Raw genomic sequence first — 26,463 nt, 5'->3', positions numbered from 1 at the left:
AACAGGTGTATGCGTGGAGTTTGATAATGCGCAGGATGGTTCTTATGGTCATGAAAATTCTGGAAAAATCATGGAATTGTATTATTGTGTTTTCCTTTTTAATTATATTATCTACATATCAGCCATGATCAAAATTAGGCCTACCCTTCAGGGCGTCTGTGTGTGTGTGTGTGTGTGTTGTGCAACATCTGCGTGTGTACCACTGCGAGTGGGCAGTTGACGGAGGAGAGAGATTTCATCAGCAGGTAGCCTATAAAATAATGATAGACTAACTAAATAGCTAATTCAAAACATAATAAGCCATGCTACAACTATCTCGCTAGTTAACGTTTTAGCTATAGGACTAAGCATTATTGTAATTGGCTCGTTGTCGCCTTTCCACTGGCACTGTTGAGAAATACATCGGACACGTTATTTGAAAGCTGGGATTCCCCTCTATTAAAAACAGTAGGCTATGTAATTCAGACACAAAGATCATAAAAAAATTGCCCAATTGACAAATAGCTTCCATGGTGTGCATATATATCTCCCCTAAAACATTCATATTTTTGCCTTATAAGGTTATAGATAAACATGTCTTAGTTAGCTACCTTACTTTGAATTAATTACTTTGAATGTACCTTTATTTAACCTTTATTTAACTGAAGTAGCCTACCTTATCCATTTTATCCCTGATTCATTGAATGAGGGAATAATTATATAAAGACATGAAAGTATTTGGTTGTAATGTTGATATTTTATATTAAGGGTGACCAACCATCCTCCAGGAGAGCTACTGGATGTGCAGGCTTTTGTTCAGCCCTGCTCTAACACACCACATTGTAGCCCAAACATCAGCTGCTCAACATGACCTTGATAGGCAGACGTGGGTCTGTTTCAGGGCTGAATCAAAAGCCTGCACCCAGTAGCTCTCCAGATGGAGGGTTGATCATATGTATTTTATGCAGTAGCCTAACAGTGCAGTTATTTTACTTTGTGGGGGGTTAAGTGTCTTGGCAGGAGATAGTAGGATTACATGGGATCAGAGACCAGCAGCCTTCTAGTGTCAATTCCACATTCACGCTCACTTTTTCATATAGGCCACATAGACATGGAAATGTGGTTAAAGTCATGGAATTCCATCTGTCAAAAATGTGTATGAACCCTTAACAGTCAATAATCAGAAGTCTCTATAGCATAATATAATTTGGGAATTTCTGTGAACATAGTCTAACGGACTGACTTGAACAAAAGCTGAATATCAAATTATAATAGTTTTCTAGTGAGTGATTGATTTATAGTAGAGTAAAACTATCTTAATGTAGCCTACTGGACCTAATGGATGATGGATCTCCTCTCTCTTTCCTTTCCATCTTGCTCCAAAGGGATGGATGACTGGGGCATCTAGCCACACATGAATTTACATGTTTTATTGAATCAAATAAGCCAAAAAGCAAACTGAAGAAAAAAACTACGCGTTTTAACCATTCACTATCAATAGCTCAGATTAAATAATTTGGTGTGATGAACCAATAAAAAAGGAGAAAATGCAGAGAACATGGTAAAGCAATTGTACCAGTTGTATTTAGATTGTTATAATGGAGACACCTATTGGATAAATGTGGCAACTCGTCTCTTGTTGCGAAAATATTTTTTAGGCAAGTTTTCAGGCCTTGTGGGCGGGATTTAAGTGGTTATTGTGTAAGACATTTTTGCTACCCCTGGCAACCCTGCTGATTTACAGCTGTAACAGCTCTTGAGCGGGCTAGTTTTCCACCCGTTATTATGGCGACAACGTCTGGGGGACCCAACATCGGGACTCCCGGGACCAGCCAGAGTCCACACACCACTATGGCACAGCGGAAAAAAGACGGGAGTCCGTCCGCGAGGTACTGGGAGAGCCACGACTCCCTGGTTCAGCTCGAGACGGTGCGACAGTGGATCGGGAAGCATTACAAAAAGGTGCGTGAGCTAACACTAGCGTAGCGGCTAACTATTTACATTGGTAACGATGGGCTAGTTAGCATAGCGGCTAACTATTGTTGACATGAAGAATACTGCTAGCTAGCTAGCTTAGCAATTTATCGCTACTTAACTAGCTAACTAAAGTAAGTTATTAAATACATTTGCTGCATGCCTTAGCTAGCTAGCTAACTGCCCGAGGTTGGAAGCTACTACTAACTAACTAGCAAGATTGCAAGCAAGTAAGTTAGCAGCTAACGTTAGCTAGCTAACTGCGTTACAATAGCAGGGTTGCGATCAATTTCAATTCAGAAAGTAAACCAAATTCGAATTCCAGTGTACTTCCTGAATTGACCCCACCCCTGTACAATAGCAACTGTTTACAATCTGCAAACAGTAACATTGTAAACTAGCTTGCTAGGTAACTACGTATGTATGTTTTCGGCTGCTACCTTCTACTCAGTTAAAACACTATATAGCTTGTTTTGTGCTCCGTATTTCCTAGAGTAGTGACTGCTGTGGACTGTACGATGTAGCAAGATGCTCAAGCTATACCAGATGTTCTACTGTTAGGCATGTCCTTCTGCATTACTGATGGTGTGTTTGTGTGCGAAGTATGTGCAGGCAGACTCTCCATCCTGCCAGGCTCTAGCCTCCCTCGCCCTTCAGCTGCTTCAGTTCCAGGAGGAAGTGTTCGGCAGACGGGCCGAAATCCGCACACACACCAAACTACCTGTGAGTATACAAACACACTTCTGTAAGGACAAGTGACCGGGAAGATTTTAATTTACCGGACATATGCATCGTGTGTGTCGTGGAAATTACCACCAGGGACACCTGAAGTCAATCTTAAAATAATCATTCTTTATTTACAGCAACCTGGAGAGGTCACAGTAAAACTTAGATGCATAAAGTACCGGTCTGAAGTGAGCTCCCTCGGGGCAGACCCATTAGATCTGTTATATACTGCTTAAACAGACAAGTTACATAGGCATGGTTCATAGGGTTGGTTCCTGCATGTGTCTGGCATCGTATCCTATCTTAACTTATAGAACATATTCTGGGCGTTCGGCCAGATGGTCCTAAGGATGGCTGCATGTTACCCCCGCATATATTTACCAAGCACAGGCAGGAACCAAGGATTATTTATGACACGAAAGACAAGATTAACATTTTCAAGGCTGCCTCTTCAAACAATAACATTTTCCATCAATAAACAAGGGATATTGGCCAAATGGGCCATATTGACGTGTCCTTAAAAACAGCCTATAATATAACAAATCAAAAAAATATTCCTTGTGTCTCGATGTGTGCAAAACTTTAGCCTATTGGTTTTTACTTTGCTAAAACAACAATTGTCCACCTCACAGCGATTTGAGACCTAAATGCATCAGGGCATTGCATGCATAGGTCTATAGGCTTAGGTGTCCACTGTCTTCATTTTATCTTTATTATTTATTTAAAAATAAATATAAACTAAGAGAAGCTTCGGCCTAGCCCCAGAGAGAGAGAGAGAGAGAGAGAGAGAGATATGCCGGTGGCATGCTATGACACCAAAATGCATTTCTTTATCCTTGTCAGATAGGCTACTGCATCTGCTATACAGATATAGGTGTACAGAAGGAGGCTAATTCATTTTTTTTAATCATTTTTTTTATTTTTATGAATCATTATATTGTTAGATTATAGGACTGACTCTGGTAGGCCTAAAACATTCTTCCTCACATCAAGTTCAACTGTCAGAGTCAGTTGGAGCACCAGTGGGTACAACCTTCATATCATAGGCCTGCAGTATAATGGACTAATAGACACACCACAAACCTTCACAAAAGATTCCAAACGTTATTAGGGTACAGTTGAAGTTGGAAGTTTACATACACCTTAGCCAAGTACATTTAAACTCAGTTTTTTCACAATTCCTGACATTTTTAATCCTAGTAAAAATTCCCTGTCTTTGGTCAGTTAAGATCACCACTTTATTTTAAGAATGTGAAATGTCAGAATAATAGTTTCAGCTTTTATTTCTTTCATCACATTCCCAGTGGGTCAGAAGTTTACATGCACTCAATTAGTATTTGGTAGAATTGCCTTTAAATTGTTTAACTTGGGTCAAACTTTTCGGGTAGCCTTCCACAAGCTTCCCACAATAAGTTGGGTGAATTTTGGCCCATTCCTCCTGAGAAAGCTGGTGTAACTGAGTCAGGTTTGTAGGCCTCCTTGCTCCCACACGCTTTTTCAGTTCTGCCCACAGATTTTCTATAGGATTGATGTCAGGGCTTTGTGATGGCCACTCCAATACCTTGACTTTGTTGTCCTTAAGCCATTTTGCCACCACTTTGGAAGTATGCTTGGGGTCATTGTCCATTTGGAAGACCCATTTGCGACAGTTCTATTTTTGTTTCATCGGACCAGAGGACATTTCTCCAAAAAGTACGCTCTTTGTCCCCAAAGGTGCAGTTGCAAACCGTAGTCTGGCTTTTTTTATGGCGGCTTTGGAGCAGTGGCTTCTTCCTTGCTGAGCGGCCTTTCAGGTTATGTCGATATAGGACTCGTTTTACTGTGGATATAGATACTTTTGTACCCGCTTCCTCCAGCATCTTCACAAGGTCCTTTGATGTTGTTCTGGGATTGATTTGCACTTTTTGCACCAAAGTACGTTCATCTCTAGGAGACAGAACATGTCTCCTTCCTGAGCGGTATGAGGGCTGCTTGGTCCCATAGTGTTTATACTTGCGTACTATTGTTTGTACAGATGAACGTGGTACCTTCAGGAATTTGGAAATTGCTCCCAAGGATGAACCAGACTTGAGGTCTACAATTTTTTTCCTGTGGTCTTGGCTGATTTCTTCTGATTTTCCCATGATGTCAAGCAAAGAGGAACTGAGTTTGAAGGTAGGCCTTGAAATACATCCACAGGTACACCTCCAATTGACTCAAATGATGTCAATTAGCTTATCAGAAGCTTCTAAAGCCATGACATCATTTTCTGGAATTTCCCAAGCTGTTTAAAGGCACAGTCAACTTAGCATGTAAACTTCTGACCCAATGGATTTTTGATACAGTGAAATAATCTGTCTGTAAACAATTGTTGGAAAAACTACTTGTGTCATGCACAGAGTAGATGTCCTAACCGACTAGCCAAAACTATAGTTTGTTAACAATCAATTTGTGGAGTGGTTGAAAAACGAGTTTTAATGACTCCAACCTAAGTGTATGTAAACTTCCGACTTCAACTGTATATCAAATGTATTCATAAAGCCCTTCTTACATCAGCTGATATCTCAAAGTGCTGTACAGAAACCCAGCCTAAACCCCCAAACAGCAAGCAATGCAGGTGTAGAAGCATGGTGGCTAGGAAAAACTCCCTAGAAAGGCCAGAATCTAGGAAGAAACCTAGTGAGGAACCAGGCTATGAGGGGTGGCCAGTCCTCTTCTGGCTGTGCCGGGTGGAGATTATAACAGAACATGGCCAAGATGTTCATAGATGACCAGCAGGGTCAAATAATAATAATCACAGTGGTTGTCGAGGGTGCAACAGGTCAGCCCATCAGGAGTATATGTCAGTTGGCTTTTCATAGCCGATCATTCAGTGTATCTCTACCGCTCCTGCTGTCTCTAGAGAGTTGAAAACAGCAGGTCTGGGACAGGTAGCACCGCCGGTGAACAGGTCAGGGTTCCATAGCCGCAGGCAGAACTGTTGAAACTGGAGCAGCAGCACGGCCAGGTGGACTGGGGACAGCAAGGAGTCATCAGGCCAGGTAGTCCTGAGGCATGGTCCTAGGGCTCAGATCCTCCAAGAGAATTAGAGAAAGCATTCTTAAATTCACACAGGACACCGGATAAGATTGGAGAAATACTCCAGCTATAACAGACTGACCCTAGCCCCCCGACACATAAACTACTGCAGCATAAATACTGGAGGCTGAGACCGGAGGGGTCAGGAGACACTGTGGCCCCGTCCGACGATACCCCCGGACAGGGCCAAACAGGCAGGATATAACCCCACCCACTTTGCCAAAGCATAGCCCCCACACCACTAGAGGGATATCTTCAACCACCAACTTGCCATCTTGAGACAAGGCCGAGTATAGCCCACAAAGATCTCCGCCACGGCACAACCCAAGTGGTGCCAACCCAGACAGGAAGATCGCGTCATATCAAAAGTAAGTCAAGCCATTGCTTATAGGGAAAATACGAGTAGGATATTATATTGTGGCAAACACAACATTACAGTTGGAACAGAATGAAACAAAACACTTGCGAACTGGTTTAAAACTTCACACATTTTTGAACAGGCTACTCTATATTGCAGCAATTACCAAGAAAGGCTAGTGCCTACCGTACCCAACAAATGACAGCAGTAGGCTAATTATATTTATTTTACAACAGGCCTACTTAGAACCTTAAACTAAATACGGAGAACACAATTAAAAAGACAGATCGGACTTAATTTAGCCAGTGACAATTTCTCAACAGAATCAATCAAAACACGTTTTGCTTATTTAAAGAACTGGTTTAGATTAATAAATAGGCATACAATGATATACAAGAATGATAAAACAAATAATTATAAATATGAAAAAAAATACACAAAATAATGTTGCATCCTACCTGAATAGCTAGTTGCACAGTCGCCTGCATTTGGCCACGCCAACGTTCTTCTCATCTTTGTCCAATACAATATTAAAACTTGTCCATACAGAGGACATTCCCCTTGTAGACTTTTCACTATAGGCATGCACTCTAACTTTCGTTTTACTTCAGTGCAAAAGGCCTACATCCTCGCAATAAACAGTAGCCCAAGGCTCCTCTCTAGCGCTCTTTTTCTCTTCAGCAGCAGGCGCATGCATGTAAGGCAGAGTGTAATGAGTGAGAGAATGGTGCTGAAGCGTGAAATCGGGATGTATGATAGGTAGCCCTGGACAATTTGGCCGGCTACGATTTAATTTGTCTTTTAATTTATTTAAGCAGCCAAAAGCCTGCAATTACCAGCTAGCGGAAACCAACAATGTGTTGGTTTCAAATCGTATTTTATTTGTCACATTCACCGAATATAACAGTTGCTGTTGCTCACACCTTACCGTGAAATGCTTACTTACAAGCCCTAAACTAAAGTAAAAAAATAAAAGAGCAACAATAAAACAACAATAACGAGACTATATACAGGGGGTACCGGTACCGAGTCAATGTGCTGGGGTACAGGTTAGTTGGGGTAATTGAGGTAATATGTACATGTTGGTAGGGGTAAATTGACTATGCATAGATATTAAACAGTGAGTAGTAGCAGCAGCATAAAGGGGGGGGGGTTCAATGCAAATAGTCCGGGTAGCCATTTGATTATCTGTTCAGCAGTCTTATGGCTAAAGGGTAGAAGCTGTTCAGAAGCCTTCTGGACCTAGACTTGGCACTCTGGTACCGCTTGCCGTGCAGTAGCAGAGAAAACAGTCTATGACTAGGGTGGCTGGAGCCTTTGGCAGTTTTTAGGGCCTACCTTTGACACCGCCTGGTATAGAGGTCCTGGATGGCAGGAATCTTGGCCCCAGTGATGTACTGGGCCATACGCACTATCCTCTGTTGTGCCTTGCGGTAGGAGGCCGAGCACTTGGTCAGCGCATGCTCGGAGTGCACGCCCTGGTAATCCGTCTGGCCCTGCGGCCTTGTGAATGTTGATCTGTTTAAAGGTCTTGCTCACATCGGCGATGGCGAGCGTGATCACACAGTTGTCTGGAACAGCTGGTACTCTCATGCATGCTTCAGTGTTGCTTGACTCGAAGCGCCTATAGAAGTCATTTAGCTCGTCTGGTAGGCTTGTCACTGGGCAGCTCGGGGCTGAGCTTCCGTTTGTAGTCTGTAATAGTTTGCAAGCCCTGCCACATCCGACAAGCGTCGGAGCCGGTGTAGTAGGATTCAATCTTAGTCCTGTATTTACGCTTTGCTTGTTTGATGGTTCGTCTAAGGGCATAGCGAGATTTCTTATAAGCGTCCGGGTTAGAGTACTTCTCCTTGAAGTGGCAGCTCTACCCGTTATCTCGGTGCGGATGTTGCCTGTAATCCATGGCTTCTGGTTGGGGTATGTACTCGAGGTCGACCGATTAATCGGCATGGCCGATTTCAAGTTGTCATAACGGTCGGTAATCGGCCTTTTTGGACGCCGATTATGGCTGATTACATTGCAATCCACGAGGAGGCTGCGTGGCAGGCAGACCACCTGTTACGTGAGTGCAGCATCAAAAGGACTTTGTGGCTGCAAGGAGCCAAGTTAAGTTCCTAGCTAGCATTAAACTTATCTTATAAAAACAATCAATCTTCACAAGCACGAACTACACATGGTTGATGATATTACTAGGTTAACTTCTTATGGCTGGGATCGATATGACAACAGCCAGTGAAAGTGCAGGGCGCCAAATTCAAAACAACAGAATTATCATAATTAAAATTCCTCAGACATACAAGTATTTTACACCATTTTAAAGATAAACTTGTTGTTAATCCCACCACAGTGTCCGATTTCAAAAACGCTTTACGACGAAAGCACAACATATCATTATGTTAGGTCAGCACCTATTCACAGAAAAACACAGCCATTTTTCTAGCCGAAGAGAGGAGTCACAAAAAGCAGAAATAGAGATCAAATTAATCACTAACCTTTGATGATCTTCATCAGATGACACTCATAGGACTTCATGTTACACAATACATGTATGTTTTGTTCGATAAAGTTCATATTTATATCCAAAAATCTTAGTTTACATTGGCGCGTTATGTTCAGTAATGTTTTGCCTCCAAAACATCTGGTGATTTTGCAGAGAGCCACATCAATTTACAGAAATTCTCATAATAAACATTGATAAAAGATACAATTATTACACATGGAACTTTAGATAACCCTCTCCTTAATGCAACCGCTGTGTCAGATTTAAAAATAACTTTACGGAAAAAGCACACCATGCTATAATCTGAGTACAGCGCTCAGAGCCCAAACAAGCCATAAAGATATCCGCCATGTTGTGGAGTCAACAGATGTCAAAATAGCATTATAAATATTCACTTACCTTTGATGATCGTCATCAGAATGCACTCCCAGGAATCCCAGTTCCACAATAAATGTTTGATTTGTTCCATAAAGTCCATCATTTATGTCCAAATACCTCCTTTTTGTTCGCGCGTTCAGTACACAATCCAAACTCACGACGCGCGGGCAAGTCCATGCGAAAGTTCAGACGAAAAGTCATATTACAGTTCGTAGAAACATGTCAAACGAAGTATAGAATCAATCTTTAGGATGTTTTTAACAAATCTTCAATAATGTTCCAACCGGAGAATTCCTTTGTCTGTAGAAATGTGATGGAACGCAGGTCTAACTCTCACGCATGGTCAGCTCATGGCACTCTGTCAGAAACCTGACTCAAAGAGTCCTCATTCCCCCCTCCTTCACAGTAGAAGCATCAAACAAGGTTCTAAAGACTGTTGACATCTAGTGGAAGCCTTAAGAAGGGCAATATGACCACTATCCCACTATATATTCGATAGGCGATGAGTTGAAAAACTACAAACCTCAGATTTCCCACTTCCTGGTTGGATTTTTTTTCTCAGGTTTTTGCCTGCCATATGAGTTCTGTTATACTCACAGACATCATTCAAACAGTTTTAGAAACTGAGTGTTTTTCATCCAAATCTACTAATACTATGCACATATTAGCAACTGGGCACCTTATTCATCCAAGATACTCAATACTGCCCCCAGCCATAAGAAGTTAACTAGCTTGTCATGTGTTGCATATAATCAAAGCGGTGCTTGTCAATTTATCATCGAATCACAGTCTACTTCAACTTCGCCAAACGGGTGATTTAACAAAAGCACAATCGTTGCACAAATGTACCTAACCATAAACATCAATGCCTTAATCAATACACAGAAGTATATATATTTTAAACCTGCATATTTAGTTAATATTGCCTGCTAACATGCATTTCTTTTAACTAGGGAAATTGTGTCACTTCTCTCTTGCATTCAGTGCAAGCAGAGTCAGGGTAAATGCAGCAGTTTTGGCCGCTTGGCTCGTTGCCAACTGTGTGAAGACCATTTCTTCCTAACAAAGACCGTAATTAGTTTGCCAGAATCTTACATAATTATGACATAACATTGAAGGTTGTGCAATGTAACAGCAGTATTTAGTCTGGGTTGCCACCCGTCAGTGAAATACGGAACCGTTCCGTTTTTTATCGGAAAGAATAAACGTTTTGTTTTTTCGAAATTATAGTTTCCGGATTTGACCATATTAATGACCAAAGGCTTGAATTTCTGTGTGTTTATTATAATTAAGTCTATGATTTGATAGAGCTGTCTGACTGAGCGGTGGTAGGCAGCAGCAGGCTCGTAAGGATTCATTCAAACAGCACTTTACTGCGTTTGCCAGCAGCTTTTAGCAGTGCTTGATTCACTGTGCTGTTTATTGTTCAAGCTTATGAACTCCCGAGATTAGGCTGGCAATACTAAAGTGCCTATTTGAACATCCAATAGTCAAAGGTATATGAAATACAAATGGTATAGAGAGAAATAGTCGTCGCGTCATAATTCCTATAATAACTACAACCTAAAACTTCTTAACTGGGAATATTGAAGTCTCATGTTAAAAGGAACCACCAGCTTTCATATGTTCTCATGTTCTGAGCAAGAACTTAAACGTTAGCTTTTTTACATGGCACATATTGCACTTTTACTTTCTTCTCCAACAGTGTTTTTGCATTATTTAATCCAAATTGAACATGTTTCATTATGTATTTGAGACTAAATTGATTTTATTTATGTATTATATTAAGTTAAAATAAGTGTTCATTGTTCATTCAGTATTGTTGTAATTGTCATTATTTTTTATATATAAATAAATAAAGCCGATACCGATTAATCGGCAGATTTTTATAGAATGATAAAAATCTGCCGATTTTAATCAGTATTGGCTTTTTTTGGTCCTCCAATAATCGGTACTGGCGTTGAAAAATCATAATCGGTCGACCTCTAGTATGTACGTACGGTCCTTGTGGGGACAACATTATCGATGCACTTATTGATTAAGCTGGTGACTGATGTGGTATACTACTCAATGCCATCGGATTAACATATTCCAGTCTGTGCTAGCAAAACAGTCCTGTAGCTTAGCATCTGCGTCATCTGACCACTTCCGTATTGAGCGCGTCACTGGTGCTTCCTGCTTTAATTTTTGCTTTGAATCAGGAAGATAGAATTATGGTCAGATTTGCCAATTGGAGGGCGGGGGAGAGCTTTGTACGCGTCTTTGTATGTGGAGTATAGGTGGTCTAGAGTAAAAAATAAATAAAAATCTTGTTGCACATGTAACATGCTGGTAGAAATTAGGTAAAACAGATTTATGTTTCCCTGCATTAAAGTCCCCGGCCACTAGGAGTACTGCCTCTGGATGAGCATTATATTGTTTGCTTATGGCTTTATACAGCTCGTTGAGTGTGGTCTTAGTGCCAGCATTGGTTTGTGGTGGTAAATAGACAGCTACGAAAAATACAGATAAACAGTGTGGTCTACAGCTTATCATGAGATACTCTACCTCAGGCGGACAAAACCTAGAAGCTTCCTTGATATTAGATTTTGTGCACCAGCTGTTATTTACAAATGGATGCAGACCGCCACCCCTTGTCTTACCGGAGGCAGCTGTTCTGTCTTGCCGATACACGGAAAACTCAGCCAGCTGTATGTTATCCATGTCGTCATACAGCCACTACTCGGTGAAACATAAGAAATTACAGTTTTTATTGTCCCGTTGGTAGGATAGTCTTGAACCCGAGCTCCTTCAGTTTATTCTCCAATTATTACACGTTGGCCAATAGGACAGATGGTAGAGGAGGGTTACTCACTCGCCGACAAATTCTCACAAGGCACCCGGACCTGCGTCCCCTGTATCTGCGTCTTCTCTTCACACGAATGGCGGGGATTTGGGCCATGTCGGGTATCTGGAGTAAATCCTTCGCGTCCGACTCGTTAAAGAAAAAATCTTTGTCCAGTACGAGGTGAGTAATCACTGTTCTGATATACAGAAGCTCTTTTCGGTCATGAGAGACTGGCAGAAACATTATGTACAAAATAAGTTACAAATAACGTTAAAAAAACACACAAAATAGAACACATGGTTAGGAGCCCGTAAAACAGCAGCCATCTCCTCCGGCGCCATTATTGGTATTTTTGTGTGTGTGTTCCTCTCTAGTCTCGGTGCTTCCTGGACCTGCGCCCAGGAGGCGGGCTTTGCCACATCCTTGGCTCAGCCTACAAGTTCAAGACTGATCAGGGCTGGTGAGTGACAGATCTTATCCCCTATCACTTACCTCCTAGCCCCCATCCCCTGTCTCCTATCTCCTCCCTCTGACAGAGCTGGTGAGTGACACCTTTGGCAACGTCCTGTTTCGGGGCCTGCTTGGTAACATGCATGGGTACTCTTTCTCCCCCAGGAGAAGGTTTGACCTACAGAACTCCTCCAGGACGGACCGTAACGTAGAGATGTTTACTACTCTAGAGAAGACCCTGGTCCAGAATAGCTGTCTGTCGAGGCCCGTCGTGTATGTGGACCAGGAGGTGGATCAGAACCTGAACAGCAGACTGGCTGACATCGTCGCCAAACACCAGGTGAGGGAGGGAGGGGGGGAGGGAGGGAGGGAGGGAGGGAGGGCAGCAAGAAGGGAAGATGCAGGGGGAGGAAGGAAGATTTTTGTAATTTTGCCATGGGTGCTGTTGTTTTCTCTCTTGGGCTGTTATCTCTGTTGGGAAACGTAGTTCTGTCTCAGCTGATGGGCAATGTAGTTCTTTGTCTCAGCTGATGGGTAATGTAGTTCTTTGTCTGTCTCAGGGTTCGTTGACTGAGGACAGAACCCAAGCCTCTCACCACATCTACCCCCGTCCAGCTGTCACAGACCAAGGTCAGTGTGTGTGTGGGGTCATCGCATAGAATGGCATATTGTTACTCATTTAATATGATCTTTGTGGGTCATAGCCTGTTGGCAGCTTTGACCCAAATTCACATTTTTAAGTATTTTTGTGAGTTCTGTTCTTAGGTTTTGACCGTTTGTGTGTCCTTATTTCCAGATTGGGAGTGGGTGCGCCCTGTCATGCGGAAGGACAACTATGTGTTGGTGCACTGGGGCAGGCACCCTGACAGGTAACACACACACACACACTAGGGTTGAATGGTGGGAACCCGGTTACTGAGATTTACCTCCAATACCACTCCCTTTTCCGGGGTTAAATAACTGTGAGAAACCGGTAAATTATAATTTATTTATATGAAAAGCATGGCTTTCGGGGGCAACCTTATATTTTAATTGTAAAGATTATAATTTAATTGCAGCTGCAGAGTTTTAAAACAGCCTATCACTCGAATATCGTTGCTCTAAATCAATGCACGCGCGAGCACTCTTTCTCTCTCAACTTCAATCAAATTGCATCCAAAATAGATCATCCTGTTCTAGATTGATATATAGCTCTATATATATATATATAGATGTCCTAGACTACCTCTTTCAGGTTATATATTCAATGCAGTATTAGCCTTATATTTAGCTAATTAATGATTGGTTATGCATAATAAGCTTCTAACTTATAGCCTCTATCTCTTGCGCAATACGCACGCACCTGTGCTCCGCTGGCCTCGCTCCTGAAAAAAACTCAGTTCTTGGAATCCCATGCAGGAAAAGCTACCTACAATACCTTGCTGGACATAATTTCTTATACCAATAGACTATTTGAAGAGGGATGCAAGCTCTTGTTTGCTGAATGTTTTATACAGCAGCCAATAGAACTCACTGGTAGTTTGAAAGAAGAGCAAATCGCTATGCTGGTAGGCTGTAGCAGTTATTTATTCAGACACAACCATTCCATCTTCCAGAAGAGAAGTGAAAGCCTTCTGCATCTAATTCTAGTCCTATATTATTCAAGTATGTCATTAGAATGATGATGAGGACAACCAAACTTATTTCATTTAACTGTTGAAATGGAGGAAGGAATGAAGCAACAATAGAGAGAGAAAGAGGAGGAAGGCTAATAACACGGGAAAATGTTATCAAAGGTATATATGCGTCAGCCTACTAATTATACAAATATTAAAATCAAATTCGCTAGCCTATACTTGTAACTTCGTAGGCCGCATGTGCTGCACCAGAATCGCATGTTCTCTCCCTGCTTTATCATGGTTTGAACGATGTGCGTAATTCCAGTCCATATAATACAGTCCACAGTCAAAAAGATTAGCCTACTGGAGCTAGTTTCACTTATTTACCCAAGAGAGCATATAGCTAGGTACATCTATAGGCTTTTATGTTTTTCTGTTGTGCGTAATGTGCAGTAGCTTATATCATCGATGTATTGGATAATGGCACAATCATGTGGGCTTAGGGTCATTAAATGCCTTTTAATATATGGCTCATAAAATGTATTTCATGTATGGCTCAGGTAGCATCAGGCTTGAATTTCCTATCAAAGCTCTAACTCTGGATTGTGAACTGTCATGGTCAAAACATAGATACAACATTAGCTAAGATGGGGAGAAGTCTGTCCATAATAAAGCGCTACTCTGCATTCTTAACAACACTATCAACAAGGCAGGTTCTACAAGCCCTAGTTTTGTCGCACCTGGACTACTGTTCAGTAGTCTTGGTCAGGTGCCACAAAGAGGATCTTGGCAGGAAAATTGCAGTTGGCTCAGAACAGGGCAGCCATGCATACCCCACAAGACATGCCACACATCTCTTCACAGTCCCCAAGTCCAGAACAGACTATGGGAGGCGCACAGTATTACATAGAGCCATGACTACATGGAACTCTATTCCACATCAGGTAACTGATGCAAACAGTAGAATCAGATTTTAAAAACTGGTAAAAATACACCTTATGGAACAATAGGGACTGTGAAGAGACACACGCAAAGGTACAGACGCATGCATATGCACACATTGTGATATTGTTGTATGGTGGTATTGAACATTTTGTATTGTGGATATGTAGTGGTGTAATAATGTTATATGATGTAATGTAATGTAAGTGCCTTAATGTGTTTGGCCCCCAGGAAGAGTAGCTGCTGTGTGCATGGCAACAGCTAATGGGGATCCCTAAAAAATACAAATCAAATCCAGACATATACCTATTTATATGCCTTATAATGCTTTTGAATGATACTTCCGGTTTTGGTGGAAAATACTGGATTACATGTGAGAAGTGATTTATTCTCAGGATGGAACATTTGTAAAATACCGGAAACATTTTCAACCCTAACACACGCACCACCCTCCATAATCATGTGTATGACTGTTTGTTTCCTGTAGCTACGATAGCTGGCTGTCCTCCAGTGACGTAGAGGGAGAGGTGCAGGAACCTCCACACACACACAGACCTTGGAGGGTAACACACACACACACACACACACACACACACACACACACACACACACACACACAGTTCTATGACTATTTCTCACAAGTGATGAATACGTGTGTGTGTGTGTACAGGTGCACGCAGGCTGGGTGTTGGATACAGAGGTGTATAATGAGTGGATGAACGAAGAAGACTACCTGGTAGATGACAGAAACGTTCCTCTCATCCTCCGCCGGAGAGTCCATGTCACAGACCAACAGGTGTGTGTGTATGTGTGAGATCCTGTGGCTCTGGTGTTTGTGTTGCTCTCCCTCCTCTGTCTTTTTTTAACAGGCCTGTGTGAGCACTTTCTTAGTTGCTATGTATATCGTCACTTGTCTCTCCCCCCTCCCTCCATCAGGACCGTAAGTTTACTCCAGTGAAGAAGAGAAGACGCTCCCCCTCTCCTCCCTCTTCCGATGGCAAAAAGAAAGGAGGAAAGAAGAGGTGAGGTTTCTGTCTCTTCTTCCACCCCTAGCTCGATCTTGATGGAATTTTCATATTTGTTCCTTTTAACCCCTATTCTCTACCTATTGGCCCTCTCTCTATAACCCTGACTTTTCTCCCTAGTGGTGGGTTTAAGAGGCGTGGGCCAAAGGAGGAAGAGGAAGAGGTAGAGGAGGATCTGACTAAAGATATGGAGGATCCAACACCTGTCCCTAATATGGAAGAAATTATACTGCCTAAGAATGGTACACGTGTACACACACACACACACAGAGGCACACACAGACACACACACAGACAGATGTTTACTTGTTGTGTCTCTCTGTCTGCAGTGAACCCAAAGAAGGACAGTGAGAACACTCCTGTCAAAGGAGGGATGATGACTGACCTGGGTGAGTGAGAGAGGGCGTGTGTGTGTGTGTGTATGTGTGTGTGTGTGTGTGTGTGTGTGTGTAGTTGTATAACTCATTCTCCACTCGTCCCACTCTTTTCTTCAGATGAAATTGAGGATGACTCTCTGCTTCCTGGTGGAAGGGTAACAATACAATTTAGAACTGCTAGAATTTTATTGAATTATCTCATTTTGATGAGGAATTTAGTGTGTCTGTACCCTACACACAGATATACCAATTGTGTGTGTGTGCAGGAGGATGAGGAGGGCAGAGAGGGGCTGCGTCTGTCAGATGGAGAAGACAACATCACAGAACAAACTCACCACATCATCGTCCCGTCCTACACCGCCTGGTTCAACTATAACTGGTGAGTACACACACGTCACCCTCTCAGACACACACATATATATGCAAAATGAGTGTTGTCTGTTTTAAACCAAACTGTGTGTATACGTTCCAGTATTCACCAGATCGAGAAACGAGCTCTTCCAGAGTTCTTTAACGGACAGAACAAGTCCAAATCTCCAGAGATGTGAGTAACAATTTCAGGTGTTGCTCAGGGTTCAGTGCTTGGACCCCTGATGTTTTCTTCAGACATAATTGTACCCCTTCAGAGACATAATTAATAAATGAACACAATGTGTGTGTGTAGATACCTGGCGTATCGTAACTTCATGATTGACTCGTACCGGCTGAACCCCCAGGAGTACCTCAGCTCCACCTCCTGCAGACGGAACCTGACAGGAGACGTATGCGCCGTCATGAGGTGTGCTATGAAGTTTAAACCACCACTTACTGTGTGTGTGTTGTGTAACAGTGTTTATTGTAACTGTGTGTATTGTAACTGTGTGTGTAGGGTCCATGCGTTGTTGGAGCAGTGGGGGTTAGTGAACTACCAGGTGGATGCAGAAAGCAGACCTCTCCCTATGGGACCCCCTCCCACCCCTCACTTCAACACACTGGCTGATACACCCTCAGGACTGGCCCCGCTGCAGCACAGACCACTACAGGTAACACACACACTTATGTTTTTTGGCTCCCAAGTGGCACAGCGGTCTAAGGCACTGCATCTCTGTGCAAGAGGTGTCACTACAGTCCATGGTTCGAATCCAGGCTGTATCACATCCGTGATTGGGAGTCCCATAGGGCAGCGCACAATTGGCCGGAGTAGGCCGTCATTGTAAATAAGAATTTGTTCTTAACTGACTCGCCTAGTTAAATAAAGGTAAAAAGAAAAACATTTTTTTTTTATATATATAATCGAACACTAACAGTGAAATTATTGAGGTACAAATTGACAGCCTGTATGCTTGTTTTGATTCTCTCAAATCTTTCCCCCTCCATCCATCTCTCTCTCTCTCCCCCTCCATCCATCTCTCTCGCTCTCCCCCTCCATCCATCCATCTCTCTCGCTCTCCCCCTCCATCCATCCATCTCTCTCGCTCTCCCCCTCCATCCATCCATCTCTCTCGCTCTCCCCCTCCATCCATCCATCTCTCTCGCTCTCCCCCTCCATCCATCCATCTCTCTCGCTCTCCCCCTCCATCCATCCATCTCTCTCGCTCTCCCCCTCCATCCATCCATCTCTCTCGCTCTCCCCCTCCATCCATCCATCTCTCTCGCTCTCCCCCTCCATCCATCCATCTCTCTCGCTCTCCCCCTCCATCCATCCATCTCTCTCGCTCTCTCCTCCTCCATCCATCTCTCGCCCTCCAGGTGTCGTCCTCCCAGCAGATGTTATTCTTTCCTGAGAGAAGTGTAGAGAAGCCCTCAGACTCTCAGAACTTTGGCCTCAGAACAGACCTGTATGCCAGGAAACACCCCAAGAGTAAAGGAACCAGTTCAGGGAGGGATTGGACAGAACAGGAGACCCTCCTACTGTTGGAGGTGAGCCAATCATCTCTCAGTTTATCTTCCCTCTACTCAGTGATGTAGTCAAGTCACTAATCGGAGTCATCACTGGTCGAGTCTCGAAAATTGTGCCTTGATTCCGGGTCAAGTCTGACTCCTGGACTCGAGTACTACAACACTGTCATATCAGAAAGATATTTTCCCATTTCAGACACTACCTATTCTGGTCCCAGAATCAATTTTTCAACAATTAGACCGTCTAATTTTAATGTTTATTTGGCAATGTAAAAAACAGAGGGTGAGGTACAAAACACTCCAACTGCCAAGGAATTAGGTGGCCTAGGGTTACCAAACTTTACGTGGTAGTACTGGGTCACACAATCGCAACTAATGATAACTTCGATAAAACATTTATCTGAATCTAGATGGCTCGAAAATAGGAAAAATCTATGGTGATCAATACGCAACAGCAGTAAGACCTTTTCTGGGAAAGAAGATTGACTATCTCTCTTATTATCCTCCTCTTTCTCTTCTTCCCCTGCCCCCTATCTCTCTTCTCTCTCCCCCCCTCTATCCCAGGCGTTAGAGGTCTATAGAGACGACTGGAACAAGGTGTCAGAACACGTGGGGTCTCGTACCCAGGACGAGTGCATCCTCCACTTCCTGCGCCTGCCAATAGAAGACCCTTATCTGGAGGACTCCGCCTCCTCTCTTGGCCCATTGGCCTACCAGCCTGTTCCTTTCAACCAATCAGAGAATCCGGTGATGAGCACCGTGGCGTTCTTGGCGTCCGTGGTTGATCCCCGAGTTGCCTCCGCCGCTGCCAAGGCTGCTCTGGGTATGTGTGTGTGTGTGTGTGTGGGTGCATGTGTGAGAGAGCGAGTGTTTGTGTTAACCCTGTCTCTGTCTCTCTGTAGAGGAGTTTTGTCGTGTGCGTGAGGAAGCTGACAAGGTTCTGGAGTTCCCTGCACTCAATGAGGCTGAGAAGGCAGGTAGGAGTCTGAAACACGGCAGATATACAGTACCAGTCAAACGTTTGGACACACCAACTCATTGAAGAGTTTTTCTTTATTTTTACTATTTTCTACATTGTAGAATAATAGTGACGACATCAAAACTATGAAATAACCCACATGGAATCATGTAGTAATCAAAAAAGTGTTAAACAAATCAAATATATTTTATATTTGAGATTCTTCAAAGTAGCCACCCTTTGCCTTGATGACAGCTTTGCACACTCTTGGCATCCTCTCTACCAGCTTCACCTGGTACACTTTTCCAACCGTCTTGAAGGAGTTCCCACATGGTGAGCACTTATTGGCTGTTTTTCCTTCACTCTGCAGTCTAACTCATCCCAAACCATCTCAATTGGGTTGAGGTTGGGTGATTGTGGAGGCCAGGTCATCTGATTCAGCACTCCATCACTCTCCTTGGTCAAATAGCCCTTACACAGCCTGGAGGTGTGTTGGGTCATTTTCCTGTTGAAAAACAAATGATAGTCCCACTAAGCGCAAACCAGATGGGATGGCATGTCACCGCAGAATGCTGTGGTAGCCATGCTGGTTAAGTGTGCCTTGAATTCTAAATAAATCAATGACAGTGTCACCAGCAAAGCACCCCCACACCATCATACCTCCTCCATGTTTTACGGTGGGAACCACACATGCGGAGATCATCCGTTCACCTACTCTGCGTCTCACAAAGTCCGGCAGTTAAAACCAAAAATCTCAAATTTGGACTCATCAGACCAAAGGACAGATTTCCACCAGTCTAATGTCCATTGCTTGTGTTTTTTGGCCCAAGCAAGGCTCTTCTTATTGGTGTCCTTTAGTAGTGGTTTTCATTGCAGCAATTTGACCATGAAGGCCTGATTCACACAGTCTCCTCTGAACAGTTGATGTATCTGTTACTTGAATTCTGAAGCATTTATTTGGGCTGCAATTTCTGAGGCAGTTAACTCTAATGAACGTATCCTCTGCAGCAGAGGTAACTCTGGGTCTTCCTTTCCTGTGGCGGTCCTAATGAGAGCCAGTTTAATCATAGCTTTTGATGGTTTTTGCGACTGCACACATTTTCCGGATTGACTGACCTTCATGTTTTAATGTAATGATGGACTGTTGTTTCTCTTTGTTTATTTGAGGTGTTCTTACCATAATATGGACTTGGTCTTTTACCAAATAGGGCTATCTTCTGTATACCAACCCTATCTTGTCACAACACAACTGATTGGCTCAAACGCATTAAGAAGGAAAGAAATTCCACAAATTAACTTTTAACAAGGCACACCTGTTAATTGAAATGCATTCTGGGGTGACTACCTCATGAAGCTGGTTGAGAGAATGCCAAGAGTTTGCAAAGGGTGGCTACTTTGAAGAATATCAAATGTATTTTGATTTGTTTAAACATTTTTGGTTACTACATGATTCCATATGTGTTATTTCGTAGTGTTGATATCTTCACTAGTATTGTGCAATGTAGAAAATAGTAAAAATAAAGAACAAACCCTGGAATGATTAGGTGTGTCCAAACTTTTGACTGGTACTGTATATATTACACACACTCCTCAACCCTCAAACATTGCAGTAGAGAATCCTTCCATCACACTTTCTCTCTCTAGGCCGTCATTGTAAAGGAGAATTTGTTCTTAACTGACTTGTTAAATAAACTCTATCCCTCCCTCTCCTTCCCTGTAGATGTGATGGATGGTGAGAAGATGGAGACTGACTCTGGCTCCCAGCAGCCTCTGCAGGTGAGACTGGAAGTGACCTGTGGAGTCAGAGGAAGTGAGACAGGAATTTACACTCTGGTGTTTCTGAGAATCTGATTGTCAGTGGGTGATGATTGTGTGTGTGTTCCAGGTGGATAGACAGACGGTTCTAGAGCCCAGTGGAGGAGAGCGATCAGTGGAGGTAGAACGAGTTAAGAGAGAGAATGCTGAAATGACAGTCACAGAGGAGAGAGACGGCGATAGCGGAGGGAACCTCGAGACAGGTGTGTGTCTGTGTCTAATTTATATTTTAACAGACAAGATGGTGTGTGATGATGTAAGTTATAGATTATCTCCTTCTCTCTTTTAGACCGAGGGGAGAAGGATGAGATTGCGGGACGATGGAGGGAAGTAGAGCGGGATGAAGGGAGGAGACTAGCAGAGCTGGAGTTGGTAGATGGGACAGTTACCACGGCAGCAGCTGCTGCTCTAGGCGCCGCTGCTACTAAGGCCAAGGTAAGCCCCGCCCACAAACCTCAAACCACCCTATCGCTGCTCACTTACCCCACCCATCAGCCAATCCCTGTCTACTGTCCATTAAACTGGCCTATTCCCCATTTTCTTTCTTTCTACTGGCCTGTCACAACAGCCATAACTTAGGACCTAGCCAATCAACCACACCACACTCTCTCTCCCCTTTTATGTGATCATATTTTTTTTGAAAGTTGAAACTTATTTGGTAACTCACACACTGAGTATCCCAAACAACAGGAACACCTTCCTAATATTGAGTTACACCCCCCCTCTTTTGCCCTCAGAACAGCATCAATTCGTTGGGGCATGGACTGTACAAGGTGTCCAAAGCATCCACAGGGATGCTGGCACATGTTGACTTCAATGCTTCCCACAGTTGTCAAGTTGGTTGGATGTCCTTTGTGTGGTGGACCGTTCTTAATACACATTGGAAACTGTTGAGTGTGAAAAACCCAGCAGTGTTGCAGTTCTTGACACAGAACGGTGCACCTGGCACCTACTACAATGCCCCGTTCAAAGGCACTTTAATATTTTGTCTTGCCCATTCACCCACTGAATGGCATACATACACAATCCTTGGCTCAAGGCTTAAAAATTCTTCTTTACCCTGTCTCCTGAATGGTGTAGCGGTCTAAGGCACTGAATCTCAGTGCTATAGGCGTCACTATAGACACCCTGGTTCGAATCCAGGCTGTATCACAACCGGCCGTGATTGGGGCGGTGCACAATTGGCCCAGCGTCGTCCATGTAAATACGAATTTGTTCTTAACTGACTTGCCTAGTTAAATAAAAACATCTACACTGACTTTTGACGTGTATTTAACAAGTGATATCAATAAGGGATCATTGCTTTCACCTGGATTTACCTGGTCAGTCTGTGATGGAAATACATGTTTTGTATTTTGTGTACAGCAAATAGATACAGTAATTCTCTCTCTTGCCCTCTCTCTAGCACCTAGCAGCGGTAGAGGAGAGGAAGATCAAGTCTCTGGTGGCTCTGCTGGTGGAGACTCAGATGAAGAAGCTGGAGATCAAACTGAGACACTTTGAGGAGCTGGAAACCATCATGGACCGAGAGAAAGAGGCTGTGAGTATACAGATCTACATCTAGCCAATTGGGATCTAGTTTGGGGGAGCTACTAAACATTAATTTGGCTATTTCATAATGGTTCCTTATAAATGTAACGTTTATCTGTGTCCCTCTTTCCCTGCCCCTCTCTCACTGTGTGTGTAGTTGGAGCAACAGCGTCAGCAGCTGTTGTCAGAGCGACAGAGTTTCCACTCTGAGCAGCTGAAACATGCAGAGATGAAGATTCTACAGCAGAGAGAGCAGCAAGCACCATACACTCCACAACAACACACAGGTCTGTACTCACACGCACACACACACAGACACACGTTGTGTGTGTGAATGTCATGGGAAATATGTAACATCCATCTCTCACCTCTTCTTTAGGCCAGTCCATGCCCAGCCAGATGATGCCTACTGGGGGAAACTCTCTCACCATGGCCCCTCGACACCCTGGAGCTCCCAACGGCATGTGTGAGTACCCTCACCCCACACTGCCCCTTACCTCTAGAAAATGTTCACAAAAAATGTACCCATCATTTTAACATATTGAGGGTGTTTACAGTGCATTCGGAAAGTATTCAGACCCCTTGACTTTTTCTAAATTTGGTACGTTACAGCCATATTCTAAAATTGATTAAATTGTTTTTTCCCTCCCTCAATCTACACACAATACCCCATTATGACAAAGTTAAAAACAGGTTTTTATAAATTTTTGCAAATGTAAAAAAAATAATAGCATTTACATAAGTATTCAGACCCTTTACTCAGTACTTTGTTGAAGCACCTTTGGCAGTGATTACAGCCTTGAGTCTTCTTGGGTATGACGCTACAAGCTTGGCACACCTGTATTTGGGAAGTTTCTCCCATTCTTCTCTGCAGATCCTTTCAAGCTCTGTCAGGTTGGATGGGGAGCGTCGCTACACAGCTATTTTCAGGTTTCTCCAGAGATGTTCGATCGGGTTCAAGTCCGGGCTCTGGCTGGGCCACTCATGGCTATTCAGAGACTTGTCTTGAAGCCACTCCTGCGTTGTCTTGGCTGTGTGCTTAGGGTCGTTGTCCTGTTGGAAGGTGAACCTTCGCCCCAGTCTGAGGTCCTGAGTGCTCTGGAGCAGTTTTTCATCAAGGATCTCTCTGTACTTTGCTCTGTTCAACCTCCCAGTCCATGCCGCTGAAAAACATCTCCACCGTATGATGCTGCCACCACCATGCTTCACTGTAGGGATGGTGCCAGGTTTCCTCCAGACAGAGTTCAATATTGGTTTCATCAGACCAGAGAATCTTGTTTCTCATGGTCTGAGAGTCCTTTAGGTGCCTTTGGGCAAACTCCAAGCGGGCTGTCATGTGACTTTTACTGAGGAGTTGCTTCCGTAAGGCCACTACCATCAAGGCCTGATTGGTGGAGTGCTGCAGAGATTGTTGTCCTTCTGGAAGGTTCTCTCATCTCCACAGAGGAACTCTGGAGCTCTGTCAGTGACCATCGGGTTCTTGGTCACCTCCCTGACCAAGGCCCTTCTCCCCCGATTGCTCAGTTTGGCCGGGTGGCCAGCTCTTGGAAGAGTCTTGGTGGTTTCAAACTTCTTCCAGTTAAGAATGATGGAGGTCACTGTGTGTTCTTGGTGACATTCAATGCTGCACAAATGTTTTGGTACCCTTCCCCAAATATGTGCCTCGACACAATCCTGTCTCGGAGCTCTATGGACAATTCCTTCAACCTCATGGCTTTGAAATGCACTGTTAACTGTCAGGATGTTATATAGACAGCTGTATGCCTTTCCAAATCATGTCCAAACAATTCAATTTACCACAGGTGAACTTCAATCAATTTGTAAAAACATCTCAGGGGTGGTCAATGGAAACAGAATGCACCTGAGCTCAATTTCGAGTCTCAGAGCAAAGGTTCGGAATACTTATGTAAATAAGGTTTTTCTGTGTTTTATTTGTAAAAAAATTGCTACAATTTCTAAAAAACGGTTTTTGCTTTGTCATTATGGGGTATTGTTTGATGAAGAAAATTTGTTTTAATCGATTTTAGAATAAAGGCTGTAACGCAACACAATGTGGGGAAGGGGTCTGAATACTTTCCGAATGCACTGTATGTTGACTTAGTAATGCAGACAACTGCAGACGGAAGTTGACGATTGAAGTTTGGGGAGGTGTATCTGCCACAGCCAAAAGTTGGTCATTGTTGTGGTTTTCCAACAGCAAGCCCCAAATCAACATAGCTGCCATTATTTTATTAAGGTTTTTCTTATTAAGGTCAAAATAAACTTGTCCCTACCACCTGTATCACACACTCACGAACTGAAAACATTTGTACAATTCATTGGTTAGAAAGGTCTCAAATATCACATTCACTTGTATCCACTGTGTCTTTTAAATCTCAGCAAAGTTGGTTCCTGTTTCAGTCACGGCTTTGGTTACATTCGCGTGGTCAAGCAAAAACACCTTAATTGACTATAGTGCCTTCCACAATGCAAGCAATGGCCTTTGATCACATGGATTTTATAAAGTTTATGCAGTTGACATGTAGGTGCAAGTCGGACAATTTTTATCCCCATAATGCCACCCACTTTTTAAAGGCGGTGACCAACGCTGGTCACTAACTGCATGAAACTGATCCGCTGGAACGCGCCCGCTCATGTAGTTTCTTCTCTTCTGTCAGACCCACCAGCACAGCCTGATGGGATAGCTCCGACGCAGCCTGGTCCTCCAAGCACAGCCATACACAGCCGGGGAGCAGAAACATGAGACCACACACAGTACATATTTTGGATCCACAGTAAGAAACAGTCATGGTCATACAGATGCCTGGACAAGCAGTCATGGAATCTAATCTTCACATTGGACAGGTCCTCATATGTGACTGTCATTTTGATGTCATTTAACCATTGTTACACACACTTGCTTTTCTATGCTTTATTGACCAGTGCTGAAGAGTATACTCAAATTGTGTTTTATATGAAACTATCGATCTGTGTACGTGTCCATTTTTAGTGTGTGTGTGTTCAATGATGTTGGATGTGATACACTATTTTACAGGACATTGACATCACACAGATACAGTACTGGATACTGACCAACAAGTATAAAATAAATACATCACCATACTCTAACTAGCTGAAACATTGGAACTTAATGGTACTAGTGGCTAATTTGGGAGAATATCAGTCATCATCTTGAGTCTGATGGTGAGTGTTTTTAGAGGAAAAGTATTCTAGGTTGGCTTCTTTCATTATCACCCTCATGATGGCCTTTCATAAAAACTAAAATACCTTAAACAAGTAAAAGTCACCTGGTAAAATACTACTTGAGTAAAAGTATTTGGTTTTAAATATACTTAAGTATCAAAAGTAAAATTATAAATAATTTAAAATGACTTACGAAATGGCACATTTGTCTTTTATTTACGGATAGCCAGGGGCCTCTCCAACACTCAGACATAATTTACAAACAAAGCATGTTTCTGAGCTACAGTACCTGATGGTGGTCAAAACCAAGTCATTTGAAATTATTTATAATTTTACTTTGTCGGAAGTTTACATACACTTAGGTTGGAGTCATTAAAACTCATTTTTCAACCATTCCACAAATTTCTTGTTAACAAACTAGTTTTGGCAAGTCGGTTAGGACATCTACTTTGTGCATGACACAAGTAATTTTTCCAACAATTGTTTAGACAGATGATTTCACTGTATCACAATTCCAGTGGGTCAGAAGTTTACATACACTAAGTTGACTGTGCCTTTAAACAGCTTGGAAAATTCCAGAAAATTAAGTCATAGCTTTAAAAGCTTCTGATAGGCTAACTGACATCATTTGAGTCAATTGGAGGTGTACCTGTGGATGTATTTCAAGGCCTACCTTCAAACTCAGTGCCTCTTTGCTTGACATCATGGAAATCAGAAGAAATCAGCCAAGACCTCAGAAAAAAATGTGTGGACCTCCACAGGTCTGGTTCATCCTTGGGAGCAATTTCCAAATGCCTGAAGTACCACGTTCATCTGTACAAGCAGTAGTACGCAAGTATAAACCCCATGGGACCACGCAGCCGTCATACCGCTCAGGAAGGAGACGCGTTCTGTCTGCTAGAGATTAA

At 42.9% G+C, this 26,463-nt stretch overlaps 1 protein-coding gene across 2 annotated transcripts; it reads left to right on the top strand.

The window, feature by feature from the left end:
• Window positions 1-1,722: 1,722 nt before the first annotated feature.
• LOC120022155 (SWI/SNF complex subunit SMARCC1-like) lies at window positions 1,723-25,472 on the top strand. Of its 2 annotated transcripts, none has more exons than XM_038966020.1 (26): window positions 1,723-1,941; window positions 2,557-2,676; window positions 12,174-12,259; window positions 12,415-12,589; window positions 12,810-12,879; window positions 13,046-13,118; window positions 15,277-15,352; window positions 15,460-15,585; window positions 15,726-15,811; window positions 15,935-16,056; window positions 16,144-16,203; window positions 16,309-16,346; window positions 16,458-16,570; window positions 16,664-16,735; window positions 16,856-16,969; window positions 17,060-17,213; window positions 17,920-18,090; window positions 18,634-18,892; window positions 18,972-19,046; window positions 20,748-20,803; window positions 20,913-21,045; window positions 21,132-21,277; window positions 22,248-22,382; window positions 22,530-22,659; window positions 22,752-22,838; window positions 25,030-25,472. In XM_038966020.1, exons 1-26 carry the CDS (start codon window positions 1,765-1,767, stop codon window positions 25,113-25,115), a joined length of 2,940 nt encoding a protein of 979 aa, XP_038821948.1. In that variant the 5' UTR covers window positions 1,723-1,764; the 3' UTR covers window positions 25,116-25,472. The 2 variants fall into 2 exon arrangements, with proteins under 2 accessions (XP_038821948.1, XP_038821949.1); XM_038966021.1 differs by lacking the exon at window positions 1,723-1,941 and adding an exon at window positions 11,848-11,979 and having other exon boundaries at window positions 2,565-2,676.
• Window positions 25,473-26,463: the final 991 nt, after the last annotated feature.

The sequence above is a fragment of the Salvelinus namaycush genome, chromosome 27 (genome assembly GCF_016432855.1).
Source record: "Salvelinus namaycush isolate Seneca chromosome 27, SaNama_1.0, whole genome shotgun sequence".
Lineage (NCBI taxonomy): Eukaryota > Metazoa > Chordata > Actinopteri > Salmoniformes > Salmonidae > Salvelinus > Salvelinus namaycush.
The sequence above is the reverse complement of the archived record's forward strand: the minus strand, read 5'-3'. Positions and strand labels throughout refer to the sequence as shown.

Excerpts from the sequence above, each read along its gene's own strand:
- LOC120022155 (XM_038966020.1), top strand. The coding sequence starts at position 1,765 with ATGGCGACAACGTCTGGGGGACCCAACATCGGGACTCCCGGGACCAGC. Across the intron at positions 15,812-15,934 it reads AAGAAAGGAGGAAAGAAGAG|TGGTGGGTTTAAGAGGCGTG; the intron begins GTGAGGTTTCTG and ends TTTTCTCCCTAG. Across the intron at positions 16,970-17,059 it reads GACGTATGCGCCGTCATGAG|GGTCCATGCGTTGTTGGAGC; the intron begins GTGTGCTATGAA and ends CTGTGTGTGTAG.